Genomic DNA, 26,579 nt, shown 5'->3' with positions numbered 1-26,579 from the left:
AAAATTAAACATGCATGTGTGTGCACATGTTCATTTCTCTTCTCTGTGAGAAACTTGAGTATCAGAGTTCAGATTGAAACAGACTTTTAATGTGGGCTCATCCTCTTTTTCCTCTCCTTAAATTCACTACCAAAGACAGCTACAGAGCAGCAGAGAGGGCTCTGTGCCTGATCACAGAAAACCTGCATTTAGTTCCTGGCTGTGCAACTTACTAACTAGCTGATTTGAGCCAAGTTGCTTCACCCTTCAGAGCCTCAGTTTTCAATCTGTAAAGTAGGGTAGTTTTGAAGATCAAACAGATAACAATTAGATACAAATGTAAGCTTATTCCTATTATATTAGCACAGAGAATTCCAGAGGGTGGGAGAAATGGCTTTGAATAATTCTGTAAGCAATGTTCTTTTGAGCACTTTAAAGGTGAATCTGTTTTCAATTGAGTAATTTGTACTGCTTTGTATTTCACTCTGTGGCTCAATTTCACTAATTAAAATGCACAGCCACCATCCTATATTGCATGCTGTTGTACGTGGTTCATTTTTAATTTTCCATAATTGGAGGCTGCGGTGTGTATCCAGTGAACACTCAATAAAATTAATTGTGGATAATGATGATGAAGACAAGATCTATAGTGTCATCGTTATTTCTCCCAACCACCCCCGCTCTGTAAGCTAGGATTGTTTGCTTTTAAAAGTTGTTGCTATGGAGTTGAGAGAATAGATGTGCTGAGAGCTTATGGTATATGATCCATAAAAGGCGGTCATGGTAGGTGTCTCACTGAGTAGAAAATGTCAAATTTGGTGTGGGAGGATCTATTTGGCTCTTATATTGAGCCATAAGCAGTGTCTTTTGTCCGACACTGCTTGAGTATCAAACCTGTTTCTGTGCTGGGGCCAGCATCTCCCTAGCCCCCTCAGGCCTGAGGGCCCCCAGCTCACTGTGTATGCAGACCTCCCTGCAGGTCTCTGCCTAAGGGCTCAGCGTTGCTTTTGTTACTTAGGCCTTTTATTTCTTTCAGGAGAGTCAGTGGAATGAGCTTCTTGAAACTCTGCATAAACTTCCTATCCCTGACCCAGGAGTGTCTGTTCATCTCAGCGTGGTAAGTCGGGGCAGAATATTAGCAATCACTGAGAAATCATTTTGTTGATAACAGTAAGAAGGAGTTAGCCAAAGAGAATCAATCATCTTTTGTCGTCTGCACCTTCCCCACCTCTACTCCCTAATACTCTGAAACCTCTGGGCTCAAGACAGGCGAGGGAGTGGAATTTCTTCCTTTCTTTGGTATTCCATAAGGAATGGGTCCCAAATGTCCTCAGGCACCTCTCTTCCTGGTTGTCATCCCATCATTAGCATCTACTGGATGGCAGATGCTGGGTTTGGAATGAGACGGCTGGCCTCTGCCTCCCCTCTCAGCCCCTGTCCCCGGGCTCCCTAACTCATACTTTACCCCCCAGCACTGCTGTGTGTGCCCTTTTGCTGGAGCCCATCCTGTCGCCCCCTACACCTTCAACACTGCCTCTCCTCTGTTCACCAGGATAACTCATATTCATCCTTCAGAACTAAACTCAGATTTTATTTCCAGAGAAATTTTCTCCTTGACACCCACCAAGCTTAACTGAGATTTTCTACCTTGCCCCAACCGTCTTGTACACTTTTACACATCTTAGTAACACCACATTCGACCAGTCTGTTTTCCCATCTACCCCACTGGACTGTATGCCCCTGGAGGACAGGGATGGAGAGTGCTTAGCATGGTCCCTGGCCTACAGTAATAATTGCTCCTTTGAACTCCTTTAAATACAAACTATATGTTCTGTAGTGTGCTAGGGTGAAAAATCCTCTGAATTGCAAATTGGGAGATTTCAATCCTGGTTGTAGTTTTCCCGCTGACCTGAGTGATGATTATCAAAACCTTTAACTTCCTGGGCTTCAATTTCCTCATCTATCACATAAGGCGTCAAAATAGGGGATCTTTTCCACATTTTGATTACAAGAATTGTCTAATTCCCTGGGTCAAACCCCTGTTGCCACCTTCATCAGAATACTCTAATGGATACCCTTTGGCCGGCTATTGATTATCTAGGGGCTATTTCCCCAATGTTGTGTGGTCTGAACATTTAAAGAGTTTTGTCTTCAGCTTCGCTAGAACCAGGTTCAGTGTTAATATTCAGTGGTGACCTTGATATTTACCCTCTTAAAGAAAATGAATATTTCTTGTAAGTTTTTTTGTGATGATCAAATTAGAAGCAATTTTAGTACCAATAACATAATAGATCTACTATTTATTAAGTTCCTAATTTATGCCAAGTATGTGTCTCTAATGTTCAAAGCAATTCTACAAGATATATATTACCATTCTCATCTCATAGATGATGTTTAGAGAGGAAAAGTTACTTGCCTATCCAAGGTTGTGTGGTTAATAAGTGAGAAGATTGGGGTTTTCAAACCGAGGGATAACTTCAAAGATGACGTTCTTTCCACTAGGCCATGAGTATTGAAAGAAAGAGAAGAAAGAAATTGCTTAAGGAAGAAATTGCTTCCTTAAAATTCCAAAAATTTGCTTATGGAAGATTGTCTGGAAAAGATGAAAAAATGAGCTTTAAACCTGCCCAGTCATTGCCATATAGCTAGGCAACCTTGCCTTTGTCTCTGTCCCAAGCAGCTTAATCTCTCCGCTTCAGTCTGTAATGACATCCGACAGGTAGCTGTGGAGTAGCCTGACTGGGTCACCAGCTGCTGGGGAGGAAGGGCCACTCCTTCCCCTGAGTGCCTGCCAGCCCTCAAGGACAAGCAATCACAGGGGCAGGAGGACCTGTTGAGGGAGTGCAGCTGTTTCATGCCAGTGGTTTCTAGGAATGTTTCTGACCTCCTCTGGTCTCAGCGTTTCATGGGCAATGGAGCAAGACAGAATCTCAAAGGACAGCCCGGGGACTACTTGGTTTTGGAATTGCATTGGCTCACTATTTACAATCCATTGCATCTATAAAGGCAGATATATTTTCCTTTCCTGTTCATGAGGAAGTCCTCTCACCATGTTGCATTTCTGATTTTGAAGAGCTAGTCTTATCTGGATTATAAGGCCTGAAATGTTGATAAAATGGCAATGCTGGACTTTTTGTCTTTGGTCACAAGGGAATATTTCTGTGTAGCTGATATAGGTGATTGTGAAAAAATGAAATGTATACTAGCAGTGTAGAGCAATAATAATTTTCTATTGAAATACCATTTATGGAATGCTAGGCACTTCACCTATATAGTCATGCATCACTTAATGACAGGGATACATTCTGAGAAATATGTCATTAGGCAATTTCATCCTTGCGCAAACACCATAGAGTTTACTTTCAGAAACGTGGATGGTACAGCCTGCTACATACCTAGGCTATATGGTACCGATCTTATGGGATCATTTATGTGGTCCATCGTTGACCGAAACATCGTTGTGCAGCACATGACTGTATAGCATTTATTCTTCACAACAGTTCTGAAGTAGATGTTAGTTACACTTCCCATTTACAGATTCAAAAACTGAGGTTCTGAGCTATTAAGTGAAGTTGCCTAAAATCGCATAAGTATTAAGTGGCTGCCTCTCTGGTCCCTGTTCTTTCTCCCTTACTGTGCCAACCATTACTTTGTGAAACATCCATTACCGAACATTTCCTGGGACTCCCCTTTAGCCATTTGGTATAGAAATTAGTATCTTATGGTGTCAAATTTAACCTTATATTTTACTTTTACTATTTTAATCCTCATTGTTAAATTGAACTAATTATTAACTAGTTTCCATGCGACATAGTCTCTATTTTAATACTTACTAGGTAATACTTTGGCACAGACACAGATTTTGGAATAATGCATTGCAGAAGGTTTTGTTAAAAGTTACCTTTATATTTATATACATGTGTATATATATATTTTCTTGTTGTTGTTGAGGAAAACTGGCCCTGAGCTATCATTTATTGCCAATCTTCCTCTTTTTGCTTGAGGAAGATTGTTGCTGAGTTAACATCCGTGGCAGTCTTCCTCTATTTTGTATGTGGGATGCCACCACAGCGTGGCTTGACGAGCGGTATGTAGGTCTGCACCTGGGGTCTGAACCTGCAAACCCTGGGCCACTGAAGTGGAGCATGCAAACTTAACGACTACACCACTGGGCCAGCCCTATAATTTTGTTTTTTACTTTTTTTTTTTTTTGAGGAAGATTAGCCCTGAACTAACATCTGCCACCAATCCTCCTCTTTTTGCTAAGGAAGACTAGCCCTGAACTAACATCTGTGACCATCTTCCTCTACTTTATATGTGGGATGCCTGCCACAGCATGGCTTGACAAGTGGTGCCATGTCTGCCCCCAGGATCTGAACGGGCGAACCCCAGGCTGCCGAAGTGGAACGTGTGAACTTAACCGCTGTGCCACTGGGCTGGCCTGGTTTTTACTTTTTAGTTTATTATTTTAATACAAGTGGCTTTAGCTATAATTTTCCCATAAAAAGCATAGATATAGCAGTCTGTTATAACGGAAAGAGCATAGCTCTAGTTAGCCAAACCTGGTTTCAATCCTAGTTCTGTTATCTGTTAGTTGTGTGACCTTAACAAGTTACTTTACCTCTCTAAGCCTTAATTTACCCGCTTGTAATCTGGAGATAATATTTATCTTAAAATATGTTATGGAATTTAGAGATAATAGTTACAAAGTACCTGGCATAAAGCCTTCAGTGTAGCAAGTGTTCAGTAAATATCTGTTGAGTATTAGCCATATAGCTCATCTATTATTGTTGTTATCGTCATTATTGCATTTGTTCCCTGGGCCTTTCATTTAAGGAAGCCTATGCAACTCATTTTTCTAGACAGCTACTTATTTTGCAGTTGTCCAAGAATGGGAGTGGGGTGCTTCCTGAAATGTCACTTGGGGTCCAGGTTTGAACTTAGGCCATGGCTCAGCTGACCTTCTCTGCATGTGACCTTTCCTGGCCTTTGCACAACGTCATCTTTAATTGGCCAGCACCAGGCTCTTTCCATTCCTGCTTGCCATTGTTCTCTGAGTCTTTTGTAGCACAGAGGAGGTGTTATCAGTTCATCCTGCTCTCATTTAACTCAGGGGCACATACTTATTACATACCTGAAGATGTCCTCTTAAAAGTTCTTTGAATAGGGCAGGTTTTCAACTCCAGTGAGTCTTGGTTCCTTTCACTGGAGATGGCGCTGGAAGTCTGGGGCCTATTTGCAGAGCCTGCATAGCAGAGAGAGTTTCTCCACTGTTAGCCATCTGTGCTGGCCTCAGTGCAGCAGTCCTTCAGCTAGAATTGTCCTTAACATCACTTGGGCCTTTGGAGCAGATTTCGCCTGCAGCTTGTAGGCGTATAGAATCTCAGACGCTGAAATGAAATGGCAGGTTTTGTTGGTTAAGACCATTGCTGAGTGAACCTAGAGATATTTGGTCCCTAGAGTCCATTTGCCTCATTGAACAATAAATTATGAAGCCTGCAGCTTTCATGTGATCAGAAACCTGCAAACGTTGCATGGGAATTTAGCTTTTACCCTCTTTGAGCTGTTCATTTATATCTCCCAAAGAAGTTTCTCTCTCATAGAAAAGAATTCCATCAACTGAACTGATGATTTAATGCATCTGACTTCAATCCAACATTAACCAAAGAAAATATTCCATAGACATTTCCTATGAGTAAAACCCTGTTTCCTCATCTGGGTAAGGAATTATCTTTAGATCATTTACCTGATTTCTGAATAATGTGCTTGTTGCATATTTTTGCAAAAATAAATAGCTTTTGCCTTTCTTTTCCAGCATTCTTATTTTACTGTGCCTGATACCAGAGAACTTCCCAGCATACCTGAGAATGTGAGTACTTGGAACAAAAGAAACAAATTTTTACTTTTATTTGTTTTTTACTTGTTTTAAAATAAAATAAAAAAGATGTCTTTTTCCCATTATAAAAATAATGCATTTTAAAAGCAAAATTAAATAGAAAATATTTGAAAAGTATAGAAAGTATAAAGACAAGGAGGGATCATTATTCATACTTCTTAAAGGTAATTACCTATTAACATGTTGATGCCTCATTCTAGTCATTTTAGAATGTATTTTTTACATCTTAAAATCACCTGTTACATAAGCATTTTTCCATTTCATTCATAAGAATTATTTTGTTGGCTGCATAATATTCCATTTGCTATGTAGTTTACTTAGCCATTCGCTCACTATTGTGTATTTAGGTGCTTTTTAGTTTTTGCTATTGTAAATAAAATGTTTCTGTATAAGAACTTTCCATAGAAAGATTTCTTTATTAGGGTAGATTTACTCAAGTAGAATTATACTTCTACAGATCTTCCTTGACTTATGATGGAGTTGCATCCTGATAAACCCATCCTAAATTGAAAATATCATAAGTCGAAAATGCACTTAATGCACCCTAACTTACTGAGTGTCATAGCTTAGCCCAGCCTACCTTAGCCACGCCCAGAACACTTCCCTTAGTCTGCAGTTGGGCAAAATTATCTAACACAAAGCCCTTTTTATAGTAATGTGTTGAATATCTCATGTAATTTTTTGAATACTATACTGAAAGTGGAGAACAGTGGGTGGAGAGGTACAGAACGGTTGTCAGCATGTCGGTTGTTCACCTTCGTGATCACATGGCTGACTGGGAGCTGCGGCTCGCTGCCGCTGCCCAGTATCATAAAAAAGGATCGTACCGCATATTGCTAGCTCAGGAAAAGATCAAAATTCACAATTCAAAGTATGGTTTCTACGGAACGCATGTAGCTTTCGCACCATTGTAAAGTTGAAAAATTGTAATTTGAACCATTGTAAGTCGGGGACCATCTATACGATATTTCTGTGTTCACATTTGTGTGTGATGAAGATTGGCCCTGAGCTAGCATCCATTGCCAATCTTCCTCTTTTTGCTTGAGGAAGATTATCGCTAAGCTAACATCTGTGCCAATCTTCCTCTACGTTATGTGAGATGCTGCCACAGCATGACTTGACGAGTGGTGATAGGTCTGCACCCAGGATCTGAACCGGCAAACCCCAGGCCACTGAAGTAGAGTACGTGAACTTATCCACTATGCCACCAGGCCGGCACCTACATTTCTATATTCACTTTTCTTTTTCTATTTTTTTTTCTATATTCACTTTTAAGGGAGTAAAATAAAGTGTTTGTGGGTGTAAGTGTGAGGACCTCCACCCTCATCTCTTAAAGACTTAGGAGCAATGAACTTGAGTCTGAGGGAGCAGAGGTTAACATTTGCCCTCTGAACAAGCTAAATGACATATCTAGCCTAGCCTTAAGACACATTTTCAAAATTTTTTACTCAAATTATAAATAGTGATAGAATTAAATGGAGAATCAGCACCACTCAGGCTCTTGATTGCTTTTTTTTTTTTTTTTTTTGATGAGGAAGATTGTCCCTGAGCTAACATCTGTAGCAATTTTCCTCTGTTTTGTAGTTGGGACACCACCACAACATGGCCTAATGAGAGGTGTGTAGGTCCATGTCTGGAACCTGAACCCTCGAACCCTGGGCTGCCAAAGTGGAGCGCACGAACTTAACTGCTACATGACTGGGCCGGCCCTGAAATACTCTTATTTTATTGGCACCCTTCCCCTAGCCTTCTGAGTTCTGAGTGTCTCTAATTCCTGAACCTTTTTGGTGTGAGTTAACTTGGTCCTTGCTGCCCTTTCCCAGGCCCCAGCTTTAGTGTTCAGCCTTTTCTGGGCTGCCAATTCAGCCTCCTCTGGTTTCTTGACCTCAGTAGGCACCCTTGACAGCTTGGGCCAGATAATTTTTTGTTGTGTATGACTGTCTTATATGTTGTGGGATGTTTAGCAGCATCCTGGGCTCTACCCTCTGCACTGATGTGCGGTATAACGATGTTTTGGTCAATGATGGACCCCATGTACCACAGTGGTCCTATAAGATTAGTACCATATAGCCTAGGTGTGTAGTAGGCTCTGTGATGTTCAAACAATGATGAAATCGCCTAATGATGCATTTCTTAGAACCTATCCCCATCATTAAGTGACTCGTGACTGTATCTGATGATAGTCACCCCCCTCCAGCTGTGACAACCAAAAATATCTCCATGCATTGTCAAATGTCCCATGGAGACAAATGACCCAGGTTGAGAACCATTTCTTTAGTAACATCTGCTTTTTGACTTCCAAAAATTTGACATCTCTGTTTCATTGCTGTCTTTTCTCCTGTTCTTGGGGGTTTATGTCTTTTAAAATTCTTTTACTGTGACTTTTCTGGGTTGGGGGAGCATGGTATCAGGAGAAAGAAATAACAAATTTACGTATGTATTTAACCCACCATATTTTACTGGAAGTCTCCACAGCACTTTACCTGTGCTTCCCCTACTAAGAGACATTTAGATTGTTTCTAATGTTTTGCTATTATAAATAATAATAACAATTGTTGCTTAGGTTAGGTTCATTTTTTAAATTTTTTTATTTTAAAGACTGAGAATTCCTTAAGAACTTCAATTTAAGGTACCTGAAAGTTCCGATAATTTCTTAATTTTCAAAACCATAATCACTGAGTTTAGAAATAGTTTAGGGAAAAAAACCCTGCCTTCTTTATAGCCCCAGCTCCAATTCCCATCTGCATGTTGTGCCAGCTCCCCTGCCCCTGCCATTTAAAAAAATTTGCATTCCCTCTGGTGGTTTTGCCACTGATGAACCATTTCCCTGTGTGACCCATTGTCCCCTAAATCCTCTTTTGCAAACCGGGAAAAGGCTCGCCTTGTTTATTTCTAAGTGGGAATAATAAAAATCTGCCAGACTGCTAACATACATGGTTCCTTTTAAATCCTTATGGCTACTCTGTGAGAGGTAGACATGAGCCCCATTTTACATATAGGGACCCAAGGCTCACAGACCCACTATTACCAGTCCAAGGTCTGCTCCTAAAAGAGCCGTAGTGACTCAGGGTTTATAAAGAACCAAAACATTTTTTTTCCATTATGCCCTCCTGCCTCCCTATGGTCGACTTTTGATATTCATGAGGAAAAAGGAAAAGAAACGATTTTTCACATTACAAATATGAAATGAAACGGAAATACTTTTCCTCTAAGGAGAACCTGAACTTTTGTAGGACCAATTTGTGTGATTTTTGATATAGAATCACTATTGAGCTCTAGCTATGTTGAGGTTTGCATTTTAATCTCATGGTGATTTTTCAAGGATTAATTTAAAATGACTAAATCGCTGCATTGCAAATTGAAACAAGCAATAACCATGAGTTGTTAATACAATATAGTCTGCTGTAGTGGGGAGAGCATGCGTTTTGGAGACAACCAAACCCTGGGCTCCATCACTGTGGGACGTCGGGCTACTTACTTATAGTCTCTGAGCCTCAGTATCCTTATCTAATAAAGAAAAGTGGGAGAAGCAAATGAAGTATTAAATGTAAAGTTCCAAGTTCAATGCCTCGTGCAACAGAGATGCTGCTTTTGGTGGTCCTTTTCTTTCCCTTCTTCCCTCAGCTTTCCTAGAATTCTAGTCTTAACCCCTCTGAGGGCTGAGTTGTGGCTGAGGGCTAGGGTACATGACTTCTTGGAGCTTGTCTTTCTAGGTTTTTGCTGACATTCTTGGTTGTGAAGATCAGTACTTTTCTTTTCATGGAATGCCTATTTGGCCACAAAAGTCTCTTAGCAGGTGCCGTTGACATCAGAATTTCTGAAGCTTGGAAATAGTACAAGGAATGGAGTCCAGGACTCCAGTACCTGTAATATGGGAGGTGTTCTGTAAACATTTATTGATTATCTCCTCTAAGGGACATTCTGAACTTAAGAAACTAAGCAAAGGGTAAAAGGACTTTGGGATATGGAACTTGATTATGTCACCAGATATCATATTCTTCTGGACGGCTTCAGAGAAGGGTTAATGTAAGAAGGAGAGAAAGAATCTGGTATTGATTGAACGCCCACTGTGGAGCAGGTCAGGCTCTATTTGTTCTATCATGAAAGCTTCACGGCAGCCTTATGGTGTGATTGTTATCCCTGCTCTGAAGAGAAATGAAACCCAGAGATATGAAGTAACTTGCCCTAGTCACCCAGCCAGTAATGCCAAAACCAGGATTCATACTCGGTTCAATCTAATCCCACACTGAGATGCTGCTGCATCCTGGCCTCAGGCTCCATGTCTTCCTGTACCCTTCTGAAGAAATTAATTGTGTATTTGTATAATCTCATCTCTTCTTCCATAAGGACAACATTTTTTTCATCACTGTATGTCCGTAATTATCACAATACCTAGAACATAGTAGATGCTCAATATATATTTATGAAATGACTAACTGAATGAATGAATGAGCAATGCAGCCACCCCAGGAGAAGAAAAAAATAAGTGTTCCTTTCACTTGACTTTTGGGCCGTGTATCTGCAAGACGTTAATAAAAAGCAAACATAGAAAATTAATTTTTTTCACTTTCAGATGCCTGTTAAAGTTAATTCTCATTATTTCTACAATTTCTTTGTAAAAATATTTTCTTCCTTTTCACTGAAAAACTATCAGTATGTAATTGCTCATCAGGGTTTTCTCAGTCTATCAAGATAACACATGTAGGAGTGAATTTTATACAGGCAATAATTAAATGAGCATAAATCTTTATAAATTTTAAACAGTTGACCTGCATTGAAAAAAAGTCACAGATCATGAACAGATATGTACTAATAATTACATTGTAAACTGGTGGTATAAGGGATTTTTTAGCGGCCAGGTTTTGAAGTTCACTTTTGATTAATGGATAATCATACAGACCTTTATTTGAAATATTAAGCAAACCTGTCTTAATTATCTGGCTTGTGTCATACCAAGTGCTTAATGACGCGAGGAAAGCATTTAGAATGGACAGTTACATATAACATTGCCCAGACTTTGCTTTGTCAAAAGATTCGCCACGATGTAGAAAGATTTATGAACTCATCGTGACTTTCAAAAATAAACAAAGTTGTGGTGGTAGAAGACCTATTATCGACTGCTGAGATTATAGAGAATTCCATTGTTGCTCTTAAGAGTTGTCAGGTAATTGTTTATTCTAATGGGTTTCCCATTCACACAGAGGGATAAAAGTTGACCTCCGGGTAAATTCTGCTTGCTTTTCTATAATGTATTTCTCTGATTTGATTGCTTATGTGAGTTTGTGGGATTCTTTCTCAGACAATTTTGAATCCAAATTTATAATTCCCTTTTGAGAATCCCACACAACTAAGGTAACCTAAATTCTTCTTTAAAAAGAAGTCAATTGAGGGTTTTAAAGGTTGACATTATGGTAAAATAATCTGAGGAGGAGTTATTTTAGGAAGTAAGCCCCATTGACAAAACCAAGCCTCTGGCCTCAGAAGCCTCTTCCAGACGCAGTACATACAGTAAGTCTTTATCATCTGCGCTGTGTATGAAGCCGAAAGTCACAAAGACTAATAAAATGACAGACCGTGGGGCAGACTAGCATCTGTTTCAGAGGCTCCAAGGAGTACCCAGCTTAGAGTCGGTTCTTTGGTTTGGGGATTATCTCATTTCCCTTAGGTATTGAACCTAAGACGCTTTTTCTCTAAGCTCCACTATATCCCCTCCCATCCCCATCCCATTCCACCCCACCCTCACCTCCTGCCCCCACCTGCTTCCTAACCCCAGGCTTGGATCACAGTGAGCCTGAAGTCCCTAGCCACCTGGATCGGCACAGGAGCCAGCAGGGGCAGCTAGAAGGGAGGAACCATTATGGGACTTCTCCTGGGGGAAATGGGGTTTTTGCCAGGTGCCTTCCCTTCCTCTTTGTCTGGGTTTAGAGCCACAGCAGATTAAAGCTGAAAAGGACCTCCACCTCCATTTCTTCATAGAGATGAGAAAGGGAGGCCTGGAGAGTCTAAGGAGCCTGTGTAGCACACCCTCTTCTGCAACTCAGCTCCTGGCTGCTCTTCTCTGCTAACCAGAGACCTTCCTCGGTAATAAATGCTAGGTGGATAGGAGAATGCTCACAGGGACATAAGTGAAAGGATGCTTAAACTTGAGGATGGACATAGTGAAATAGGAAATAGTGCCTCTAAACAAGATTTTCCTTTCCTGGCAAATGAGTCCACAGAGAAGTGAATTGTCAGGGAATAAAGGGGTTTTTTACTTAGGCTTAGCCATGGTGGCATTATAATCCAGGACACTAGACCTAAGACTAAGTGGCCAGTGACACCATGTTTGACAGGATTGATGGTTCTTTAGAAGGAAGATTGATCCTTCGTTAAATGAATGGACTGTCCCTTTGAAAAACTGGTTAGGCAAGTGGACAAGTGTGGTGCACAGTAACCTGGAAGTCTGGGGGTTCTCCAAGATTTTTCCTCCCCCTCTTCCCAAGTCTAATTCATTGTCAAGTCCTGTGATTCCACTTTACAGAGATCTGTCACATCCGCATCCAAAGCTCTCCTCTAAATAGGTATTTGTTTTAATCATTCTTTCCCAGAATATGGCAGTAGCCCATTAACTGACGGTTCTGTCTCCTACTTGCCCTCTCCTGTGTACCTTCCACAGCACCTCTAGGAAAATCTTTCTAAAAAGATCAAATATAGTCATATCGTGATCCTTCAGCAGCTCCCTATTACCTGTGAGTAAAGTCTAGGCTCCTGCAGGATCTGAGCCCAGCTCCCTGCCCCAGCATGTCCCCTGCCCTGCTCGCTACCCTTCACTCTACTGACCTGCTTGGAGCTCCTCTCTCTTCCTTGCTTTGCCTCTGCCTGGAATATGCTTTTCCCTCTGTCCACTGAGTGAACCCCCCTTGGGAGGCCCAGACCAAATATCTTCTCCTCTGTCAAGTCTTCTCCCCATATCCATCCAGCAGAGTTGAATCTTCCCTTCTTAGCCAGCCCTGGAGCTTGTATAGCCTGGACCACAGAACTTTGCGCACTGGGTTTCTGGGTCTAATGCCACTCTTGCTCCCAGGATGGTACTAAGCACATAGTAGGAGTCAAGTAAGTGTTTGTTGATTGACTGATTATAGGAGACAGAAATGGGAGGTTGAAGACTTAATTCCATGGACTCAAAGTGCTGGGAGAGTGGCATACCTTTACAAATGTAAACTCATGATAGGTTCTGGCTGCAATCTGGACAGGACAACTGGCCATGGAAGCCATCTCTTCTCCTTATTCCCCATTCCCTGCACTCTGGTCTTACCCATCTGAGAAACAGGATGGCCTGGCTGTGAAATGAACACTTGCTTCTGTGAACAAGGTCCCCCAGCCCCACCCCTGCAGTTACTTGATAAACAAACCACCTATTTCTTTACACTTTTAGTAAATGTAGCCACAGAAACCTTAAAAAGCCCCCTCTTCTCCACCTGGCTTACCTGACTTTGTGAGTCTCCAGTGCCAATTCTTTTTCTGTGGACCCTTCACCATTACTAAGTCATTGATGACTTCATCCAACTCAGCCTAGGTTTTCTGAAGTCAAATGCTATGTTCTTCCTGATATACCACCTTCGCTGGTGTGTTTCTCTTACGCCACTGCCTCACACTCGAGCTAAGCAGCAGTAGTCTTCAGTCAGTTACTTTCTTCACTCATTGATTCATTCTTTCATCAAACTGGTAGATGATGAGATACGTCATTCTACCCAAATGGACCTCAGTCTAGTGGGAAAAACGTACTTGTAACTGATTGATTATAAGATATAGACAGATTGCCATGGAAGAACAATGGAGGGCCAAATGAGGAGTCAAGGAAGCCTTCTAGGAGGAGGTGACATTTGAGCTTAGTCTTGAAATGTAAATGGGTGTCCTCAAGGAAGAGAAGAGCATTCTAGGCAGAGGAAACAGCAGAAGTAAAGGCCTGAAAAAGCATGGCAGGTCTGAGAAATTGAGGAGTGTTGTGGCTCAAGCCACTGGATGCTTAAAGGCTCGGAGAAGAAGACCCCTCTCTCAGAGGGATTTTCTTCTGAGATGAGACTTGGTAGGAAATGCAAGTCCTCCCTGCAGTTGCTGAGGTCCCCTCTGCCCCACAGGTGCTCCCATGGCTGGGTGAGGTTCCCAGGGCTGTCACCACTCCCACCCACTCCCACTGTCCTCGGCGGGTGGCATCCCAGAAGGAAAGAGGCAGGGGAGGAAGCAGATAAGAAAGACAGCTTCTGTTTAGACACAAATATCTTGGTAATCAGCACAGATGGGATGAGAAATACCAAAAAAAGTACATGACAGTTTAGAGAGAATTTGGCTAAATGTTACATATTTTTAACATACCTGTGTCGAGCTTTTGGAACAAGCACCTGAATCCCTCAGAACCTGATTGGACCTGGGGGTTATGCCTCAACCAAGTGGTGTTTTTATTTCAGAAATGTTCCCTTCCCCATCCTCAAAAGTATCCTTGTGATTTTTTTTTTCTCCCACCAAAATAAGGTGCAGGATTTGTCTCTGACGCTGTGTCTCCCTATTTGGACGGCAAGCTGTGTAACATATTTCTACCCAGCGTGAAGCTTCTTGGCAGACTCTTGAGGCCACGTTTTGGTGGCTTCAGAGTTATCTTTGGATCTGTCAAAAGTGCTAATGGGCTTTCTGGCCTTCTTTAAGCTCCTCATTTCTATTTTCTTTTTACTTCCATCCTCTCCTAAAAGAAAAATTCATGTAATTCATCAGCAGTTAAGCATTTTACTGAAATGCTCAGCTGAGGGCCTTGTATTTTTGTTTGCGAGAATAGCTCTGCCATGTCACTGTCTTCAGAACAAACCCCACCCTGACTTCATTAGCTCAGCACTCCTCAGTCCACCGGCAAGAGAGATACTTGTTGATGAATTCAGACTGCCTTTTTTGTTTGTTTTGTTTTTTGAGTTTGTCAAGAGGCAAGTTGGTGTGGTGAGTAGAGCAAGAGTTTTAAAGTCAGGAGACCTGGTTTTGAAACTTGGCCCTTTCTAGCTGGGTGACCTTTGGAAGACCACTTAACCTTCCTGAGCCTCAGTTTTCCCATCTATAAAATGGAGATGATAATGCCTTTCTCATGGTTGTTGAGATTAGAGAGAACACAAGCCAAATAACTATTGTCTGGCACATAAGGATTGCTCAATAAAAGGGATAACAATAATTTTTAACAGAAATGTGATTGGTGTTTTTTTGGTGAGGAAGATTGGCCCTGAGCTAATATCTGTTGCCAGTCTTACTCTTTTGGAAAGATCATCCCTGAGCTAACATCTATGCCAATCCTCCTCTATTTTGTATGTGGGATGCCGTCACAGCATGGCTTGATGAGCACTGTGCAGGTCCACGCCCAGAATCCAAACTCATGAACCCTAGGCTGCCAAAGTGGAGCGTGCAAACTCAACCACTATGCCACTGGGCCGGCCCCTTAACAGAAATGTTTTTTCTCTTTCTTTGAGCATACTTTGATCCTGCTTTGTTCCTATGCTATGCTTTCTTTTTACAAACAAAACTTTTACCTACTATTTTTAGTGGTATTAAAAAAAAAAGTACAGGTTTAGAGACAAACCCACCCAAGACTGAATAATGCCTTATCCACTTACTGTACAATCTTGGGCAAATTACTTCACTTTCTCTGTGCCTGCCTTCTTATCTGTATATAGAGATAATAATACCTGTTCAAGGAGTGGTTACAAGATTAAGTAAAATAATATTTGTAAAACTTTGTGTATTGTAGATATTTAAAAGTATTTAAGAGGGACAGTGTGATGTAAGGGAAAGTGTATGGGCTATGGAGTTGGATCTGAGTCCAAAATCTGACTCTACCACTTACTGAATCTCTCCCAGACATACTTTATCTGTATATTGGAAAGACTAATACCTCACTGGATTTTTGTGAAGATTGCATAAGATCATGCATAGAAAAGTACCTGGTACAGTGCCTAGTACTTGGTAGGTAGTCAGTATATGGAGCTATTAATTCACTATTTAGAAAGGTCAATAGTTAACCTGGTACTCCAATCAAACAATAATAAATCATAAGATAAGTGCCCATTCTTATTCCCAACCCATAATATTGTTGAAAAGCACTTTATGCTATTTTGCATGTAAAATCCACCTGGTATACTTGGATTTATGGGTTACAGATCTTTCATCATTATAAACTGCAACCCCTAGCAATAACGTTCCTTCCCTCCCCAGCTCCCTTCATTTTCAGAAGATTATATTGTGTGGCATTGAAAACCTGTAACATTGAAGAAATTAGCATATTCATGTGTATTATTAAATTCAGGTGGGTATAGAAAGGGTTGCAGAAATGAAACACATTACATTTTTTCTGAAATCTGAAGAGTACCAATCTATAGTACTAATTAAAGGAATGAAGCCCAGGCTACAGACAAAAGCTAGTTAAAACACTGCTTTGTCACAACTTGCTGCTGCTTGTCTTTGATTTTTTTTTTCCTTTTGAGTGAAATACCTGGAAATTGTAAATCTTCAAAATTGCTTTAATTCCAGCTGAGCCATTATAGAGAATGTCAACTGTGGAGGAGGGGGACACCAGCAGTGATGACAGGAGAGGAGCATGCCCGGCCTTTCGGGTGGGATCTATTGGACAGAACCAGGCTCTGTGCCAGGAGCATTTTGGTCCCTGGGTACCTTCTTTTGCTTAGATGTATGGCACAGTGCATTGGGCAAGTTCTAGGAGCTGGGGTCAGAAGATCTGAGATGCAGTCCTGTCTTCATCGCTCATCAGACTTTTTGATCTTGGCATTTCTCTCTGAGCCTTGGTTTCCTCATTTGTAAGATTGCAGACTTCTTTCCTGTCCTGCTCACCTTTCAGAACTGATTTGAAAAGCAGTGCAGCGCTATATATGACCTCATGTTGTAAACTGTAATCACCACACAGAGGTGTAATTGCTCAGACTACTTCATCTCGAAGGGCTCTTCCAACTTAACATTTCATGATTTTATACATGACTGAGGTTTGCTCTCACAGGTAGGAAGAATAGGACGGGGGAAGAGGAAAGTATACTTCCTGAGTATTTTCTGTTTCTTTGCTTTTATTAGATGCTGCTTGTAATAAGAACAAACAAAATAAGTCACAAACCTTCCCTTCTTCTTTCTCCTAGAGAAATCTGACGGAATATTTTGTGGCTGTGGATGTAAACAACATGTTACATCTGTACGCCAGTATGCTCTACGAACGCCGGATACTCATCATTTGCAGCAAACTCAGCACTGTGAGTAGACAGTCTTGAGATGAGTCTTTTAATTATTTTATTTTAATTGAAAGATGCATCAGGAAGATTAAAGAAAACTTTAGAAAAAGAGATCAGCCACAGTCCCCTCTGATAGTAACATGTCATTTTCATTAATTATTCATGTTCCTTTACAGTACTGCTGCACATTTCATTTATTCTTATAGTTTCACAATCATAGTTTTCCATTTGATTGTGTGTTATGAACACTTTGTATATTTCCACATAAGCTTCCATCATTGTCATTTTTTACATCTATATCATGTTCTATTATACTGATGTGTCATTATTTACTAAATCTTTCTTCTCTTGATGGCCGTTTATGTTGTTCATAGTTTAATCCTTTAGTAGATAACACTGCAGTGAACATCTTTTGGCTGCTTTTGATGAAAGAGTTCATTTTCTAAGGAGTGGGGCCACCAGGTCAAATGACTTGATAAGCACTTGATAAGTGACTTATGAACTGCCAGATTGCTTCCTAGACGTGGTGTGCTTGTTTATAGTGAATGCTGCCAGCTGTATGTGAGTGTACCATTTCACTGCAGCCTTGCCAGAGTTGTGTATGTGTTCTTTATATGTTTTAATTTTGCTAATAAAAAAGGCATAAAATGCTATTGCAGGTTTGCTTTATTTTTAATTTCTTTTATTAGAACTGAACATTTTCCATAGATTTATTTCCTATTTGTATTTTGGTAATGTCTTTTCCCGTTTATTGTATATGGCTCTTGGTTTTGTTTTGTGTCTTTTATAAATTGGAATGAGCTCTTTTTATATTGTAATAACTTCTGCTATATATATAACTATTTTTCATATTGTTTTTATTTTAACTTTTTAAACTTGGTAAGTATAGCAGTTTATATTTTTCCCAATATTCTATTATGAAAATTCTCAAACATAGAAAGTTGAAATCATTTTACAGTGAACACCCATATAATTCTACCTGGATTCTGCCATTAACATTTTATTATGCTTGCTTTGGCACATATTTATTCATCTATCCATCCCTTATACCATCCATCAATCCATCTTATTTTTTGATGCATTTCAAAGTAAATCACAGACATCAGTATACATCCTCCTAAATAATTGAGTAAGTATATTATTAACAAAAGTTCGATATCTGCTTACAGTAATTTTTTTTTTCTTTTGAGCTGAAACTTACGTATAGAAATTAACTAGGAGTAGAATGCCTAAGAGGTACCTCTGTGTTAGAAGGGTAAAAGAGCTTCTTAGAGTGGGAATTTCTGTAGCGAAGGGCCTATGGATAAAATCAGTTGTGTGTTTACCTATGAATACAAGGCACCTAATAAGGAAAACTTAGGCTATTAGAGTTTTCTTTATAGTTTTCAGCAGAACTTCATTATTTTATTTCTTTGGCATTTTTTGCTTGTGAAAAACTAATGATTTTTGGATTGCCTGCTATGTGCTAGGCTCATATCACATAGTAGATGATGAAAGCATGGCCCTTGTCGTCAAGGGAAAAAACAGTAGATCCCTTGCTTTGTTTTGCTTTTTATTTAAATTAGAAGTGCAGTTCATAATCTCAGGGCCTGAAAACACAGACTATGTTTCAGATTGACAGTGTTGCCAGCCAGATTTAACATTGTGTCTTTATGAGGCTGAGTAGAATAAGAGTACATTTGAGAGTCTAGTCCATAACCAGTTACTGCTGCTTTGGAGTATTGAACTTCAGTAGAACAAAAACAGGACATCATATTAGTGGGAGTGAAGTCCCTATGGTGTAATTATAATATTTTTGAGCCCTTAATATGTGTCAGACACTGCCAAGCACTTTGCGTCTATTAACTCATTTAATCCTCACAACAACTGTTTGTAGTAGGTTCTGTTATTTCCTCCATCTTATAGAAAAGGAAGAATATACCTTCTGTGTGATTTTGTTTAGATAAATGTTGTATATTAAACACACAGTTATTTCTGCTCCTTCCCCAAACTAAAATGAAATAAAGTAATAAAGCAATAAGCACAAAGAGCATATGCAGCAGAAATTTTAAAAATAGGAAGAAAATACTGCTATCAATGTTATACCAATATTTGAAAACTAAGGTGAAATGGGCAGAAAAATATAATTTGCCAAAATTGAATCAAGAAGAAATGGAAAAATTGGATAGATCATTTAATTTATAGAAATTGAATTGATATGTAAAATTTTTTTTCCCAAAACGCTCAGCCCAGATGGTTTTACAGGTGTGTTTTATCAAACATCTCAAGGAACAGATAATTTCAGTCTTAGACAAACACCTTAAGGGTCTAGAAAAAAAGAGAAAAAACATTCCAGCTTGTCTTGTGACGCTTATGTAACCTTGACATTCAGCCACGCAAGGAGACACTACAAGAAAGAAAATTTATCAGCCAATCTCAGTCATTAACATAGCTGTAAAAGTCATAAAAAAATAGTAGCAATGCATAAAATCTAATTCATAATAACTGAGTTGGGTTTATTCCAGAAATGTAAGGTTGATAATACTATAAAATCTATTAATATAATAATTAATAACTTAATCACATTAACATGTTAAAGGAAAAACTCATATTACCATCAATAGATGGAGAAAAAGAATGACCATGTTCATTAAAGGAAGACCAAACATATTGAAGATGTCATTTCACTCCAAAGTAATCGATAGATCACATACAATTCCATTCAAAATCCTTAGGATTTTGCATAGTATTTGGCAAACTGATTCTAAACTTAATACAGAAAAGCCAGAGGAAGAGCCAAGACATCCTTGAGAAAAAGAATGGGTTGTGGATATCAAAACTTTTTATAGAGCTATAATAATTAAGACACTAATAAGAGTAGAGGAATACACAAATAGACCAACAGAACAGAATAGAGATTGCAGGAACAGAACACATGTGTACATATGAGCCCTTCATATACAACAGAGGTGGCATTGTAGAATCTGGGGGAACGGATGGACTTTTCAATAACTGATTATCCACATGGGGAAGAAAGGGAAGACAATTTCTCTTAACACCATATGCAAAACAATGCCAAATGGATCAAGGACTTAAATGTGAAAGGCAAAATTTTAAAACTTTTAGAAGACAAAATAGAATAATCTTTCTGATCTTGGGGTAGAGAAAGATTAAATTAAATAATCCAAAATATACATTGTATAAAGGAAGAGATTAAAATCGTGAACTTTTGTTCATTAAAACATACTATTCAGAGAATGAAAAGACAAGTCACAAGCTAGAATGGGCTATTTGCCATATGAAAGAGTGACAGAGGATTAATAACTGAAATATATAAAGAAGTACTTGAGTTAAAAAGCAAAAGACAAATCTATCGATAGAAAGATTGGTGAAAAGCACAAATAGGCTTTTCAAGGAAGAAACACAAATGGCTAATAAATATGTGGAAAGACGCTCAACCACATTAGTAATCATAGAAAAGCAAATTAAAACACTATGTTCGCAAAAATCAGATGTTTGATAAAGCCAAGTGTTGGAAATGTATTAGAGAACTTCTCTCTGAAAAGTATGTGGCTCAAAACTATTTGCATATGCCCAACACTCAGCAGTTCCACTCCTGGCTGGAATTTTGTGTGTATGTGTTACCTACACACACTGCTTGGTCCTGTATGGTGGGATACATGTTCAAGCATGTTCATAGCAGCATTATTTTTTTTGTTGTTAAACCTGCAAAGAGCCCACTTAACCATCAACAGAGAACTGATAAATTGTGGCCTAGTCATACAATGGAACACTGTGTCAGTGAAAATGAACTACGCTATCAACATAATTGGGTTTCTGATACAGAATTCTAAGTAAAAGAAAGAAGGCGCAGAAGAATATACAGTATGATTTCATTCATATAAAATTCAGGTAAGAAAAACTATATGGTATATCATTTAGGGATACATACAGGCTATAAGGGGGAAAAAAATGAAATGATTAACACCAAATTTAGGTAGTAGTTTCCCAAAGGGAGTGAAGAGTATAGTTGGGAAGAGGCATATGGGGGATATCAAAAGTATTGTTTTCAGTCTTGAGCTAGGTTAGGGATCAGCATATTTTTCTGTAAAGGATCCGAAAAAAATGTGGCTTTATAGGCCATGGTCTTTGTTGCAACTACTGGACTCTGACCTTGTAGTTTACAGTCAGTAAACTAGTAGGTGTGGCTGTGTTCCAACAAAGCTTTATTTACAAAAATAGGAAGCAGGCCAAACTTGGCCTTCAGGCTGTCGTTTGCCAACCACTGAGTTAGGTGCTGGGTTTTGGAGTCTTAAGGTTTTTTTCCTTTAAAAGTTGCTTATGTGGGGCTGGCCCCGTGGCCGAGTGGTTAAGTTCGCGCGCTCCGCTGCAGGCGGCCCAGTGTTTCGTCGGTTCGAATCCTGGGCGCGGACATGGCACTGCTCGTCAGACCACGCTGAGGCAGCGTCCCACATGCCACAACTAGAGGAACCCACAACGAAGAATACACAACTATGTACCGGGGGTTTTTGGGGAGAAAAAGGAAAAAATAAAATCTTTAAAAAAAAAAAAAAAAAAAAAAAGTTGCTTATGTGATATGCATACTTTTATATGTATGTGTATATGTATATATTTCAGAATTTTTGGAAAGTTTAAAAAGATACCAAGCGCCTTTAATCATGAACTTTTACAATACAAGGATAGAGACAAACTAGTCTTTGTACAAAGGTTAAGAATCAAAATTGCATGAGATTTTGCAGTCGCAGTTCTAGAAACCAGAAGACAGTGAAACCACGTCTTGAACCTCTAAGGGAAAATTATTTCTAACCTGGAATTCTATACTTATCTAATGGAAGCTCTCAGAAGAGATGGTACAAGCTCCAGCCACACTGATCAGCCTCCTGAGGTCTCTGCTCCTCCACTCTGCCTTCTCCATGTGGGTGAAGTGTCTGGCCTCTCTCGGGCCAACCTCTCCTCTTGTCCACCTGACTTCATTCGACAAATATTTTTCATGGCACTGTTGTAGACCCTGGGGATACAACAGTGAACAAATAGGCAAAAATCCCTGTCCTCAGGAAGCTTACATGCTAGTAGGGTAGACCTTTAGTAAATATATAGTACTGTGGCTAATGAGAAGTACTAAGGAGTAAAATAAGGAGAGCAGACGGGGAGTGGTGAGGTGGCAGGGACTGCAATTTTAAGCAGATGGCCAAGGAATGTCTTATGGAGAAGGTGACACTTCAGTTTCCTTCTTACCACCTTAAGGAAATTCCTCCAGCAGCAAGCTCCTTTCTCCTGCACCTTTATTTTTTCCTTCTCTACTGGTGCATTCTCATGAGCTTGCTAACATGGTATAGCATCTCCAAAACTTAAAAACAAGACAAAACTTCCTTGACCCACATCCCCTGTATCCTGTTTCTATTCTCCCTTTTGGAACAGAATTCCTCAAAAGGGTTATTTCTATTTACTGTCTACTTCTGCTCCTCTCATTCTCTCCTCAGTCTTCTGTTAGGATTTCACCCCCACCTCTCACTGAAACAGCTTTTGTTCTGGTCACCGATGACCTCAAGTCAAGTAAAATTAAAATGAGTTAATTCTTGCAAAGCTCTTTGAACATTCTGGCATATAGTGTATGTATATGTCTGTAATAAATTAATAATGTAATGACATAATGGGAAGTCAAATATTAATGTTTAAAATTTGAAATCAAGAAATAGTTATTTAGAAATAAGGAGGTAAATATTGTGTTAAACGTGATTACTATGAATTGTGTATCGTGAGACAGACTGCTGTTTTTCAGTTTAAGCCTTTCACTTGCTGTTTTGTTTTTAAGGCTAGAAACATGTATTACTTTGACTTAAAAAACTGATTTTTTTCCTTTTTCTCTCCAAAGCTCCAAGCCCCCCCTGCCCCCCCCCCCAAGTATATAGTTGTATATCCTAGTCGTAGGTCCTTCTGGTTCTGTTATGTGGGACACCGCCTCAGCACGGCTTGGTGAGCAGTGCTAGGTTCGCACCCAGGATCCAAACCGGCAAAACCCTGGGCCGCCGAAGCAGAGCTCGCAAACTTAACCATGCAGCCAAGGGGCCAGCCCAAAAAAACATTTTTTTTTTACGAATAGTTAACTTTTAACTGAGTTCTGAATTTTACTGGTTGATAGTAGAAACCTCTTTAGAGAGAAGGGGTCTCCTTATGTCTTACATGTGATCAGCAGCATCCTGATCAGTTATGTGCAATAATAATAATAATGTGGGGATAAAGTAGCTGAGCAGACATCAGTTTTATCCAAACCTTTGGACTTCTCCAATTTCATAGTTAAAAGTTTTCTAATTGTTGCCTTTTATTTCCTCAATTGTGGCTTTTTATTATCTTTTCGATGACAGGGAATGCAAAGGCTATTTTAGCCTGAGATTTCTGATGACCATCTCTTGACAAATCCAGATGTGACCTGTCATACCTTGACAAACCACAGTTTTCTCAATTTTGTTTGATGAGATGTAGGCTTAATGCTCCTCAGACCCATAAAGCATCTGAAAGATAAAAGCTGTCAAACACTCCGGAGCTCCATCTCCTATAAAAATGACTGTGCATCAATAGAGACAAACTCAGCAATATTTAGTTCAGAGTCAGGTAGTATTCATTTCAGGTTTTCTCGCTCAATAAAATTGTGATATTCTGTATAAGAGAAATGTAAGTTTTTGTTCTCTTTGCTCAGTTAATGTATATTGATTGTTTTCCTTTATAAATGATAAATATGGGAGGCTTAACTAAATTGTGTTCTCTAATGTAAATACTTCAGTGTGATTTTTTCTAGCAGAGAGGCTCCATTTTTCTTCCAGATTTTAATATCTGAGTTTAATTCCTATTGTTTTTTGGTAACCCTTACGGATAGCAGGTAGGTCTAAAATGAGACCTTTATAGAAATGATATCATGTCATTCCAACAACAGTCCTAGAAGATCGATTTGTCCTCATTTTACAGAATGGCCCATCTACTCAGAGAGATGGAATAACCTGCCCAAGGTCTGCTCCTAGATGGGGGAGATGGATATGCAAGTAGGTCACTATGATGGGGTGTCAGAGGAAGGGAGGCTTTGGCTTCAGAAAAGGGAGAGACATCCAGGAATTACACCTCCAAATGAATCTTAGCTGTCTCAAAGTGCTTGCCTTGGGGACCAGATTATGATTTGGAGCCACCTCTCAAACTGTTGTCAGAATCCTTCTATGGGAACTGTCACAAGAGCCAGAGGAATATTGTTAAGAATATCCATCCCACTGAGGGAGTTTGAGAATTCTCATAAAGAGCCAAAAAGATAGTCTGAGCCAAATCTGGTGGATAAGGTGGCTGGTGGAGCTGAGTAATACTGTTTTGGGTAAAAAAATAAATCTTGATTATATACTAATTAGAGGAGCTTCTTGTGTAGCTTGTAAATAGCTCAAAGACTACCAAGAGGCTTATTGACATCATCCATGGACTAAGCGTGTAGAACACCCTTATTTAGATTTGTACTAGATGTTTTATAGAGGAGGTCCCCAATTCTCCCCCACACCCTTTAAAAAGTTTTTTAAGTTAACCTTTTTGAGCCACCTACTATGTGCCAGGCACTGTTCCAATTATATATTTTTTTTTTATTAGTTCTTGCAGCAACTCTAGGAGCTAGTTGGTTTTATTCTTCTTCTGCAGATGAGAATATTGGCACTTGGAAAGTTGAAGTACCCTGTCTAAGATGACCAGCAGAGATCAAATTAAAGCCCACTTCTCTTGGCTCCAAGCCAACCCCCTTCTTACTACCTCATACTGTCTCCCAAGTAACTCTCCGTTTGTCATGAGTTCCCCTTGACACTTGTACACAGAGAAATATTCTTAGTATGATTCTGTCGACCACAGATCTGAAATCACAGAAAGAACTTCAGCCTGGCCATTGCCTTTGAATGCACATCTAAGCTTTTTACTTCAGATTTAGTGAGCAGTTTCTCTCTGCCTGGCACAACTCTTGGCTCCAGGGAAACAGAAGGCCAATATGTGAATTTCTAACTGGCACACTCCCCCTATTAACTGAAGCCCCATTTCCACGAGCACTGTTCAGATTCAGCCCACTCTGTCCACGCGTGGTGTTAGACTCGGGTATCCCCCAGCCCCACCTGTGCTGGTCTCCTGCTGTGAGCACAGCCTTGGCGAGTACCTGGGGGCTTGTCTTCCCTAACTCACTGTGGCTTCAGATTTCATGTACTGCAGTTCCTTCTAGGCCCTGTGCATCTTGGCCCTAATTGTCTTTTCTGTAATTTAGCGGTACTGCAAGAAGTTTTGAAAACTAGGAATATCCGGTCAAATGATGATAAAGGCAAGTTACTTTCCAAAGGAACTTATATTTGTTTTATTCTGCAGGTGCTTTTTAAAACAAGTTCTTAGGAAGGAAACACACTTTAGTGGCAAGACTATCACCTAATTAATTGAGCCTCCACACCTAATGATTGGTGTGGTACCCATAACTCTAAAAAGAATTAGTACTATTCTGATATTACCTCATTTAGAGAAGGAAAAAAACGCTAAACTAATATCTGTCAGTTTCTTCCCAACTAAGTAGACAAAAATTAGTCCCAGAGAATGTGGGCCTCAGGCAGGACCTGGACACTGGCGGCCTGGAGAGTGGTGGGTGATACTTCTCTCTCCCCCAGCACCCTCAGGTCTGGCTCCTAGTGTGTGCTTCACTGTTGGAGTAAAGGGATGGATACCTTCCCAATCCTGTCCCACCCACTGCCACTAATAGCATCTGTTGACTTAGCACCACCTGGTCTAGTGATCTAAGAAGGGCCAGCTTGTAGACTACAGAACTTTTCAGCTTTAACTTCATTTTTACTTCTTTCCTGAGAACTCCACCTGATCATGTCTATGCCAGCGTGTGTAATGGGTTGGGTACCTGAATGATGTGTGTAAAGCTTTCCTAGCTGTTCTGGACTAGAAATAGCTAATCCTGTTTGCTTATCTGCGGCCCTTGAAGCAGAGATGAGAATGGCAGTTTAAGAAGGTTTGAAATGCTGGACCAGGGCCAGGGTCTCTTTGCCTGCACACTCCACTCTGCATGTTCCAGCCGGAGGAACAAACTGCATTATTTTGTTTCAAACTGTGCTCAAGGGAAGCCAAGACCTTGTAGCTGGAAACTTACCAAACAGAGAATTCGAAGACTAAATTTAGTGTTCTATTGAAAAAAATAAAATATATCAAACATTTTGTTTGTTCATCTTTTATATGTTAAAAAAGAGATTAACCTAGTTCACACTAACAACCTCAGAAGAGTATTCAAAGAAGTGAGAAGAAAACTAATCCTTTTGGTGAAGAGGGAAATCCTTAACAAAATGTAGTGAAGTGGCATGAAATGCAGACTCTGCAGCCAAACTTTCAAACAGCATAGCTTCTCTAATCTCCATCACATAAAATTTTATTGTGGCTCAGAGAATATTAAAAACTGTTAGAAATAAATGAAAGGA

General features: G+C 39.8%; 1 protein-coding gene across 10 annotated transcripts in view; it reads left to right on the top strand.

The window, feature by feature from the left end:
• DENND1A (DENN domain containing 1A) overlaps window positions 1–26,579 on the top strand; it is a 519,789-nt gene that overhangs the window by 249,216 nt on the left and 243,994 nt on the right. For 7 of the 10 annotated variants that reach the window (XM_046662949.1, XM_046662983.1, XM_046662975.1 and 4 more), the window contains 3 exons: window positions 1,016–1,096; window positions 5,795–5,848; window positions 17,028–17,136. In XM_046662949.1, the coding sequence (XP_046518905.1) occupies window positions 1,016–1,096; window positions 5,795–5,848; window positions 17,028–17,136 (244 nt within the window). Of the gene's footprint in view, window positions 1–1,015; window positions 1,097–5,794; window positions 5,849–17,025; window positions 17,137–26,579 lie in introns of all 10 variants that reach the window. The other 3 variants (XM_046663004.1, XM_046662994.1, XM_046662966.1) reach the window with 1 other exon arrangement.

This window comes from Equus quagga, chromosome 1 (assembly GCF_021613505.1).
Source record: "Equus quagga isolate Etosha38 chromosome 1, UCLA_HA_Equagga_1.0, whole genome shotgun sequence".
NCBI lineage: Eukaryota > Metazoa > Chordata > Mammalia > Perissodactyla > Equidae > Equus > Equus quagga.
The sequence above is the reverse complement of the archived record's forward strand: the minus strand, read 5'-3'. Positions and strand labels throughout refer to the sequence as shown.